At 45.6% G+C, this 11,100-nt stretch overlaps 1 protein-coding gene across 1 annotated transcript in view; it reads left to right on the forward strand.

Annotated features, from left to right (window-relative positions):
• LOC106805107 (multidrug resistance protein 1-like) overlaps window positions 1-10,506 on the forward strand; it is a 22,568-nt gene extending 12,062 nt beyond the window's left edge. Inside the window, exons 16-26 of the mRNA XM_014806587.1 lie at window positions 455-607; window positions 1,154-1,258; window positions 2,295-2,456; window positions 3,287-3,490; window positions 4,284-4,384; window positions 4,711-4,851; window positions 5,430-5,586; window positions 6,376-6,573; window positions 7,752-7,958; window positions 8,616-8,762; window positions 9,391-10,506. Of these exons, the coding sequence (XP_014662073.1) occupies window positions 455-607; window positions 1,154-1,258; window positions 2,295-2,456; window positions 3,287-3,490; window positions 4,284-4,384; window positions 4,711-4,851; window positions 5,430-5,586; window positions 6,376-6,573; window positions 7,752-7,958; window positions 8,616-8,762; window positions 9,391-9,591 (1,776 nt within the window). The 3' untranslated portion in view covers window positions 9,592-10,506. The remainder of the gene's footprint in view (window positions 1-454; window positions 608-1,153; window positions 1,259-2,294; window positions 2,457-3,286; window positions 3,491-4,283; window positions 4,385-4,710; window positions 4,852-5,429; window positions 5,587-6,375; window positions 6,574-7,751; window positions 7,959-8,615; window positions 8,763-9,390) is intronic.
• Window positions 10,507-11,100: the final 594 nt, after the last annotated feature.

Genomic DNA, 11,100 nt, shown 5'->3' on the forward strand with positions numbered 1-11,100 from the left:
GCACCGCGACCGATTGTCCACGCGCTGCACCCTGCGAGATGAGCCGCGGCCGCGTAGCGAGAACGGTGCAGAGCGTGTTAGCGATGAGATCCGCCGGTGCCGACGTGTCTCCCGGCGCGACGTCGCTGGCCTTACTCTGCAGTGAGAACGGTGCGATCTTACACGTGTCGGTCTGCCGCGAATGCAGCGCTGACGCACGACGCCCGCTACGGTGCATATTATTATTTAAATCTTTGGCATTTAATTTTCAAACCGTCTTTTTGTACCCACATATATTGTACCCACGAGTGGCATCGGTACAATATACGACGTACGGAAACTCGACTGACACACCTTTCGTTACAAATATGTCACGGCGATCTGATGTCATCGTGACAGTAGCCGTGCGATATTAATTTAGTCGACTACGATCTGATGTCATCGCGAGTGATAACGCGCGCTTGTGTATGCACAGGAGGATCTGAAGAGCCTGCCGCCCGTCGACATGATGCGTCTAATGAAGCTGAACGCTCCCGAGTGGCCCTACATCTCCGTCGGCTGCGTGGCGGCGGCGGCGAACGGAGCTGTCATGCCGATGTTCGCAATCATCTTCGCGGAAGTTCTCGGGGTTTGTTCTCGGATTTTTCTTTCGATCGCCCAGAAACTCCTGAATGTGCGCTCGCATCGATGTTTGCCTCTCTCTTTGTGGATTGTCTCGTGGTTTGTTTCACACTCGTGTTCCTCGGTTTTTCTATTGATCTTCCCGAAGGTTCTGAATGCGCGGTCGTGCTTGCTGTTGTTCTCTCTCGTCTTCGCGGGTGTTTCCGGGGTTTGTTCTTGCATTCTCAACTTTTTCTTCGATCTCCAAAGGTTCTGAACAGCGCCATCATGTCGTTGTTCACCATTGTGTTTGCGGGGGGTTTGTGGGGACCCGGGTTAATTGCAACTTATGTTCTTAATTTCTCGCCAATGTTCAAGGGTTAATTTATTGCTAGCTTGCTTGAAAAATCAATTCCGGAAGAACATGGACTAAACAGGTTGGGCATCTGCAGCTTTTATATCTTGAGTGCAGTGCTTTCCACCTTGGAACGTAACCATGTGAATTCTAGTTTGCCATTTTTGTTACTAAAGGGTTTGCTAGGCCCTTAACCGACAATGTGCTTGTTTGCTGCAGGTGTTTTCTATACCGGACATTAACGAGCAGGAGAGAAAATCCAACCTATACTCGCTCATGTTTCTCCTTATCGGCGTCGCCGCTGGAATCACAATGTTTCTCCAGGTAAGCGCAGTTTCCGTTCTGCTCTAACACCTGCATTGACACGAGCGAGACGGCCGCCTCGCTCAAATCTCACCCGCCACGCAGAAATTTATCCAAAAACACCGCCTCGCTGACGAAAATCACTGTTCTGCTATCAATAAACTACATTTTATTGACAGCGTTCGAAATTAGTGCCAACCCGGAGGCCCGAGGCCACCAAGTTTTTGTTTCGGCCAACATCTGTACGAAACTGAGGAGGACCGGCACTTTTTCTCCTCATATTACGCTGAAATACTACGGTTATCGCAACGGCAGTTTAGACAGACTTGTAAACGGGAGCGCATTCTAATACATACGCATTCATACCCAAAACATCTAGAGCCGAGGGCATGAACTCCCTCAACGCATGATTCACCACACGAACAAAACCCCGTGACAGTCTAAGAAATCGATTGCTGCCTGTAGCGTAGCCCAGTGTTTTTATGACCGCATAACAATAAGTTCATATATGCATGGGGGTACCGAGGACTGGGGAGGAGAAAAACGAAAGTAAAACCTTTTCCAGAAGCTTGTTTGTTCCTTTTGACAACTTGAAAAAGTGATTCAAGAGTCTCATATAATGTGTTCAGAATAGCTTAGAATGCACCAAGTTGCACCATTTTTTTTTTTTTTTGGGGGGGGAGCATACCCTTGGACCCCCCCTAGCATGGTGATCACCTTCGGTGCTCGCATTGCTCCCTCCTCGGATTGCGCATCCAACAAAAAAAAATTTGCTTTACGGAAAGGTTTTGCTGTACGGAAAGGTATTCTCTGCCCATTCCTGAAATGAATGGGAAATAGAAAATCTGATGAATTGAATCCACAAAAGTTAAGCACGCAGATGCCGAAGGGTGTGTTGTGTACCTGCCTTTCACGCCCGAGAGTCGGCACACGTTTCAGGGCTACCTGTTCGGTTACTCGGGTGAGAACCTGACGATGCGAGTGCGTGCGTGTTTCAGGGCTACCTGTTCGGTTACTCGGGTGAGAACCTGACGATGCAAGTGCGCGCGTGTTTCAGGGCTACCTGTTCGGTTACTCGGGTGAGAACCTGACGATGCGAGTGCGCTACATGGGCTTCACGTCGATGCTGAAGCAGGAGATCGGCTGGTTCGACGACAAGAAGAACACGGTCGGAGCTCTGCTCACACGCCTCGCGACAGACAGCGCCAACGTGCAGGGGGTGAGTCATCGCATAGGCCCGCCATGCCGGCAAGGCTTAGCCATGGCTAAGCGTCTGAGCATTAGCCCAGTGACGCGTTGTCTGCTCGCTTCACTGTACCTCACGCTATGCTTTATATTTTATTCGATATTATTGTACTATTTTTTATATTACACTGTGTATTATTTAAAAAGTATAGAAAACACTACTACTGCTGCTACGACTACTACTGCTGCTGCTGCTGCTGCTGCTGCTACTGCTACTACTACTACTAATAATAATAAATTAGATAGTATATTCATATTTTGCTTGTTTCGAGTGTTCTGATAAGATGAGCACGTTTCTACGATGGTTTAGCAGCGTTTTGTGTCATCTGGCCTTCTTTTTCGCTCGTTTTATTTTACGAGCGTTTTTAAGAAGTATGCACGTTAATTGCTACGATACTTGAATTGGTGTTGTCACAGTATTTCATGGTGCTCAGCCACCTCCTGCCTGCCTCGTGCTTTGTCCTTACAATCATTTTTCATAAGTAAGCACACTGTTCCCTAAGATGCTTTTAGTTAGTAGTGTAGTTAGTAGTAATAGAACTTTTTGAAGTAGTTCCAGTCTCGTTCGCATGCTACATGCAGTCCAAAACAATTCTTTTTGAGAAGTACATACGCTGTTCCCTAAGATGTTTTTAGTTAGTAGTGTATTTAGTAGTAGCAGAACAATTCGAAGTAGTTCCAGACTCGTTCGTGTGTATATTAATTGGTTAATATTAGCCGGTGGCTGCGTCGTGACTGCTGCCGTAATATCTCGACGTCGTCCTGTCGTTTCGTCTCAATGTAACAATGTTGCGCGTCTTGCAGGCGACAGGCGTGCGACTCGGCTCGCTCGCGAACAGTGTGTCTAACCTCGTCGCCGGCCTGACGATTGCCTTCGTGAACAGCTGGAAGATGACGCTCGTCATTCTCTCGTTCGTTCCGTTCATCATCGTCGGCGCCGCGATGCAGATGAAGATGCTCGCGGGCAACCAGCACGCCGACAAGAAGGCGTTCGAGGAGAGCGGGCGGGTAGGTATACACGAGCGCGCGTACAGGGGTACATCACGCACACGCTGCTTGCTGTGCTTCATTTCTCTGCGCTGTTAGGTGCGGGGTCGATGTGTCGGCCTACGCCGGTACATTTGCAATTTTGACAGAATTTGACAGCATTACCGAACTGTTGAACTGTGGGTTTTATTTACTTATTTATTATTTTTAAAGTGCTAATTAATTTAGCTTAATTACAGCGATTCGGGTAGATTGCTTTTTCTTTTGTTATTATTCGCCTTTTCCAGTGTATTTTGCGTGGAGTAGTCAATTCACACAAACTTAACTGCTTACTATAAAGAGCTAAGTGATAATTGGGTTGTAGTAAAGGGCTTTGTGTTGTTAATCCGGTTGTGCATTTTTAGTTTAATGGCATAGCATCCGTGCTCATACCGTTTTTCATGTCAAGAAAGGATAGTACTTATGATATTATAAGTATTATCCCTTCTTTATAGTATGTAGACTGCATCGAAGACTGTTAATATATATATGCCTGATGTGGGAATAGATTTTTAAAATTTAAAATTTTTATCAGCACTTTTTATGTGGATTGTTGTAATTTGTTAATTGGGGTACATGCACACTAGGTTTTGTATGGAAAGGGTATAGACATATACCAGGTGCGACAGTCATGGTGGTTTATTGCCATGGAAATTGTCAAATTTTTGAAGCACCACAGCAAATGAGCAGGGAACCACGGTACTGGCCATCCATGCTGTGAGGAAATTTAAGGCATACTAATGCAGCTGCCTCGGTCTATATTGATTTTTTATAGGTGGCAGCAGAAGCTATAGACAACGTCAGAACTGTTGCCTCATTGTCAAAGGAACAACATTTTTGTAACCAGTACTCAAGAAATCTAGTGAAACCACACAGGTAAACATTTAGGTTCATTTTGCCTTAGTCTAATCCATCTATAATCATGAATACATAGTAGATAAGCTGTTTTTGTGGAGGTTTTCAGACGTAGCAAGTTCGCTTATTCTGGAATTACATTTTGTTGCTACTAAATTCTGGAATTCAATTTTGTTATTAGATTCTGCTGAAAGTAATTATTACTGTATGTTTATTACCTGAGTTCATAACACGACGCATGACCGTATTGCAAATTTACATGGAGCGAATAATTTCATGACCTGTGCATATTTAGGATTATAAGGATTATAATATATATTTACAGCAAACCTTTTTTTATTTATCAGTAACTCGCTGAAAATGGCACACTTGTATGGAGTTGCGTTCAGCTTCTCCCAGGCGATCATATTCTTTGCCTATTCGGCTTGCTTCTACTACGGATCCGTGCTCATTCAAAACGAGGGTTTGGACTACACCAAGGTTTTCAAGTAGGTGTAATAATGTATGGGCGGGAGCAGCCATACATGGTTGGCATGAACATTCCAAAAACCATGCTACATTGAAGATCCACGCACCATCAAATCCTAAATCTAACCTTTTTTAATAGACTAAAATTAATCTCGGTTTCAATTAGTGGTTGTATTTTGTAGAACAATAAAAACTGATGGGCATTGAACCTGAGGTTTCTGTAATAACATGCACCTTAGAGTAATCATTCTGACTCATCAGTCAGAATGATTACTCTAAGCATGTACTGACACTTCATGTTCAATATCGATGATGGAACAATACAGTAGCCCATCTGGTACGCTACATGTAGCCATTCATTTTTGCACGTGTAATGAGTTCTTACGTAAAAGAGCGGGGCTGGGACCTCTAGCTTGTAAGATTGGATGCTGAAAGCAGGAAACTCACATATGCACACGTACGTGACTTCGCTGACAAAGATCATGCAGATGAATCAATGCAGCTGCCGTACATCAATGGTATGACAACTGCATTCTTGCTACCCACATCATTTCAGAAAAACGTTTGCCTACATGCACATTCATTTCTCTGTGTGTAGAGTATTTGCTGCGATCATCTTCGGTGCCATGGCGATGGGTCAGGCTAGCAGCTTCGCTCCCGACTATGCGAAGGCAAAGACATCGTCCCAGAGACTGGCCGTGCTGTTCGATCGTGTTCCCCTCATAGATGGATCATCTACTGCAGGGGAAACACCAGTAAGCTAACACGTGTGCTGTGCATCCTAGACTGCATGTTTTTTTACTTCTGTCTGTGTTACCATTGTCAAAAAATCACTAAGTTACGACTGTGGTGAAGCACAAGTGACCTACAACTAAGGTTACGGTAGGATAATAGCCTTGTCAGGAATGCGTTGTACACTGTTGTACAAGTGTAGCTAACTTACGATAAGGAGGAACTTGGTAGTTGCTCTTCTAGGGTCACTGATTGGATGGGAGACTATTTGATGATTGGTTGCATTGCTATCCATGGTATATTGTGGGATATCACACACGCTATTATTTTCGTTGTAGTTTAGTGTTAAAGCAAACAAATCAACATATCTGTTTTGATGTGTTATCCGATTCAGTTTGTGTTATAATATTCATGTTTCAAAAAATTCAGGATTTCATGAGAATGATCAAATATAGTATAAATGTAATTGCAATAATTCTGGATAATTTTGTTCATTGCCTCCTTAAGTTATTAAGAGATGACAGTGTGAGACACGCAGTAGACTTATAAGCAAATTTGCTAGGATTTATCATTGTCGTACACTTGATTCTTTTCTGAAAACAATCTATGACAAAAAGTTATCAGACCAACCATCAAGTCATATTATTTGTGGTCAAATATCAAGTTTTTGACATCGACAGTCATTGACTCAAACTACTATCACAACTAATTATCGTTCTAACAACACCCTCTCCCCTCCCTAGGAAAAAACCCTTTGAAACCCTTTGTGGCATCGTCATCCTAGGTGACATGCATGAACATCATTGTTGCAGGATACTTGCGAAGGATCGGTAGAGTTCAGCAGCGTTGAGTTCAAGTACCCGATGCGCCCTGACGTCAAGGTTCTGCAGGACTTCAGCCTGAGTGTGACTCCCGGTAAGGTGATGGCACTGGTGGGAAGCAGCGGATGCGGCAAGAGCACAACCGTGCAGCTGCTCGAACGATTCTACGATACGACAGAGGGCGTGATTGTGAGTAAAACCTTGCTCGACTTGACTCAACTCAACCTTGTTGTTGTCATTGTTGTTGACGTCGTCGTCGTCTTGTTGTTGTTGTTGTTAACGTCGTCGTCATCGTCTTGTTGTTGTTGCGGAGGACTAATCGCAAGAACATGCACGTACCAAAACACATGGCTGCATATTGATTACATAAATTTTACTCGTGGCGATTGAGCATGCCACATTTTGAGTTAAAAATTCATTCTAAAAAAATGCGCAAAAACGAATTTTCATTTAGCATTGCAAGTAAATCATCATAATTGCATACATACGAATTTACTTTACCTGGGTTGTTGTAACATGCTTAGTTACTGCATTGGTATTGCACGTTTTCATTATTTCAATATATGATTTTAAAATAGCTAATGCATGTGGACACTATCTCGTGTACACAGCTTGATACGCTTGTCTAAGTCTTCAGCCTCCTATCTTTTTATCAGCCTCCTAGCAGATTAATGGCTGGGACATGGGTCCCATAATCATGATAATGGCGTACATAACCCGAACACTCATCTCAGTCACTCGCGCTCACAACTCCTAACTCTCTTATCACATTAATGGCTAGGTCATGGGACGTCCTACAATGGTGTACATAACCTGCACACTCATCTCAGTCACTCGTGCTCCTTAATTACCTCCTGCTCTCTGTCTATTACATCAATGGTTGGGACCTGGCCATATGGGACATCCTACAATGGCGTACATAACCTGCATCTCGGTCACTCCTAGCTCTCTGTCTATTACATTAATGGCCATCATGGGTCCCATAATGGTGTACATAACCCAGAACTCTCATCATCTCAGTCACTCCTGCTCCTAACCTCCACCTCTCATCTCTAGCGGATCGACGGGCGCGACGCGAGACAGCTGAACCTGTGCCGTGTGTCATCGTCTTTCTTGTTGTTGTTGTTGTTTGTTATTTTGGGTGGAGAGGGGGCAGCCAGTTTTATCGTGAGTCGTGACATATTAGGAATCGGATTTACATCGTTGTTTTATTAATTTGCGGCTCTTCCTTTCTAGCGGATTGACGGCTGCGACGTGAGACAGCTGAACATGCCATATGGCCATCATGGGTCCCATAATGGTGTACATAACCCAGATACTCATCATCTCAGTCACTGCCGCTCCTAACTTCCACCTCTCTTCTCTAGCGGATCGACGGCCGCGACGTGAAACAGCTGAACGTGCGCTGGCTGCGGCGACAGATCGGTCTCGTCTCGCAGGAGCCGATCCTCTTCGACCGCACGATCGCCACGAACATCGCGTACGGCGACAACTCTCGCGACGTGCCCATGCACGAGGTCGTCGCCGCCGCGCGCGACGCCAACATCCACGCCTTCATCTCGTCGCTGCCGCAGGTACGCCACATCGCATCGCGAGCGGTCGGGGGTGTCTCCGCCGCAAGAGACGCGTGAACGGTTACGACGTCGCGAGTGCGTGAAATGGCGTGCGGCGTGTGAAGCGTGTCGTGCAAACGCTGCGAGTTTTTACACTCGCGCTTGTCGTAAGTGTTTGTGATGTTTCTGCCGACGGGTGCGTAGTTAGCATTAACTCGGCCCAGAGTAGCACTTTTTAATGTGAGTATTTAATAGATGTATCTACTTCCACATGCGTGCTTACAACCACATGCATGCTACGTATACAGGCCTACATACCGGCTCCACTACACAGTGCACGTGCACGTGCACGTGCCCTTGTACATACACGCTTGCACGCTTGAACATAATTGCATTTGCACACATTCACACATACATGCACCTGCATCTGTGCTCTTATGCGCATGCATCAAAAATCTTGCTGAAAATGCATTTATTCTGGAATGTAAATGTGTGTCAGCGCAATATTTTTTCATGAGTAGATTCATTATTTACTCAATGTTTGCATAATCGTTTCGTAGATGTATTCACGACAACAGAGATCTCTAGTGTGTAGTCCGGATGCTAAGCCTCGTTTAGGATGTGGCCACGGTCAAAGCTCGCTGTAATGCTGCAGCCTCCGTTCGCTCTTGCACGCAGGGATATGATACGAATGTTGGTGAGAAGGGAACGCAGCTGAGCGGCGGGCAGAAGCAGAGAGTCGCCATCGCGCGTGCGCTGGTCAGAAACCCGCGCATCTTGCTACTGGATGAAGCCACCTCAGCTCTCGACACGGCGAGCGAAAAGGTACGCAAACACTTATCGGGAACGTTCCGGCAACGTTAGCGTGCGGAATTTTCGTCCCCATATTGTAGTTGCTACCTGGCGTGCCCATAGATGGGGACTGGGACTTACCCTCATAGCGGGCATGAGTTGAGATGTTTGGAAGTTAGTTGAGAGTTGGGAGATGAGGATGATGTTACTCATGGTGCAATCGCTTCTTCTGCGTTGTGGTACGTTCCCTTTATTTTTCCATTTGTTATTATCGCTTCCATGGCACCAGCACCCAGAGTTCACCGAACCGTACAGCACTGCTTGGGGCACACAGAGCAGGGGGGGGGGGGGTGAACCCTCATAATAATAAGTGAAGTAGAGTATTACAGGAACTTTTATATAGCTTTATATAATAATAATATACATACATATATAATACAATGTAATGTCATATCATGTAATATAATAGAATATAAGCAATATAACCAATATATAAACAATATAAATTCATAATCATAATGAAAAAACCTAAGTGGTTAATAATAACTAATAAATAATGAGTTACATAGTGAAAGGAAACGGTGGGAGGCAGCGTTCCTCGTCATACGTTAATCCCGCGTTTGATCGGAGACACAACCAGCGTTGTTCCTTCGTCGTGCAGGTCGTACAGGAGGCGCTGGACAAGGCGCAGCAGGGCCGCACGTCCATCACCATTGCTCACCGGCTGTCGACCGTGCGCGACGCCGACAACATCGCCGTGATCCAGCGCGGACGCGTGAGCGAGCACGGCAAGCACGACGCGTTGCTGGCCGCCGGGGGGCTCTACTGCACGCTCGTCAGCTCCCAGCTCCACCAGCAGTGACCGGGACGCGCGTTTATAGTCGCGTGCTCGTGTCACGGTTAGTGAGTTGGGTGCCAGGGAAACCGAGTGCTGTGCATGAAGGAAGATTCCTCAGAGTTTCCTAGTCCTCTCTCTCCAGTCATCACCGGAATTTAAAGGTGCTGATGTTACTGGGACAAATCTACGGAATTGTCTATGCATTATTCTTATCGTTGCAGAAATTGCTGTCGTCATTGTAGTGGCGCCATCTATTTAAATGATGCTGATATTACTAAGGAAATACTGGAGAGATCCTAGTCGTCTTTCTGGTAATTGCAAAATTGCTGTCGTCGTAGTCTAATGTAAAGATGCTCAGGTCATTACAAAAATTCCAGAGAACTTCTTAGACCTCCTTCCTGACATTGGAGAAATTGCTGTCGTCCTATTGGCCCCATCCGCTTAGTTGCTGAGGTCATTAGGAAAATTTCAGGGAATTTTTTGGTCCTCATTCTTGTATTGCAGAAATTTTCGTTGCCATGGTGGCGCCATCTATTGTCAAGTTACTGAGATTCCCGGTTCTCTCCGGAAAATCCTGGAGAAGATACTAGTCCACTCTCTGGTCAGGCCCGTAGCCATTTTTTTACTGGGGGGAGGGTTTACTTATTTCACTGGTCCACCGCTTGAGGGCGCGAAGTGCCCGAGCGAGGGAGCGAAGCGACCGAGCGGTAGGAAAGGTGTCCCACATGAGGGAGCTTTTGCCATTTTTACCCTAAAATGGAGCGATCTGGTGCATACCCGAGGTGAAATTCTTGCAAATTTTCAAAAGAAAAAAAAGCGAGTATTTTCAAATGAGAAACTCTCGGGGGGGGGGGGGGAGTATTTTCGGAAGTCTTCCCCCTTTGCTCATTCCTGCACACCTAAAAACATTGAGTGATAGTTTAGCTTATCACTCATCACTTGCTCGTGGTCGTGCTCCTCAGGTGTTACAAATAATAAATATATTATGCATCATCATGCGTCTCCGAAATCGGTGATTGCCGTAACTTAAGTTTCCGAATTCGGACACAGCACCTGAGCACGGCGGAACAAAACATTGTCAATTGAATAATTGACGTTGTTTTCCCGCAGTTTATTAAAGGAATTGAAGACAAGATACAGAATATCAAACATATCAATCAATTTTCACAGACTTGCCACTGCTTGCTTCCGTGAAGGCAGAAAAAGACGACTTAAAATTGAAGAATTGTCACACTCACGGTCACCCACTTCTCTCCTTCGCCGGATAGATCTACATCGTGTGGTTGCAGCAGCACATGGTTGATGGCCGGTGCGAGCGCGTTGCATGCATCATATCCAGAGCCGTGCAGCGACCTGGGCTCCCCCCCCCTGCCCTGCCCTCCGTAATTTTACTTTTCAGTCAATTTTTGTTTTTGCTCAGGGGGGGGGGGTCGTGCGAACCCCCCAAACCCCCACCTGGCTACGGGCCTGCTCTGGTCATTGCAAAACTGTATATTTTGTGCACCACATATGCTTGACTCATTGTGTATTGTA

The sequence above is a fragment of the Priapulus caudatus genome, unplaced genomic scaffold, assembly GCF_000485595.1.
Source record: "Priapulus caudatus unplaced genomic scaffold, Priapulus_caudatus-5.0.1 Scaffold100, whole genome shotgun sequence".
NCBI lineage: Eukaryota > Metazoa > Priapulida > Priapulimorpha > Priapulimorphida > Priapulidae > Priapulus > Priapulus caudatus.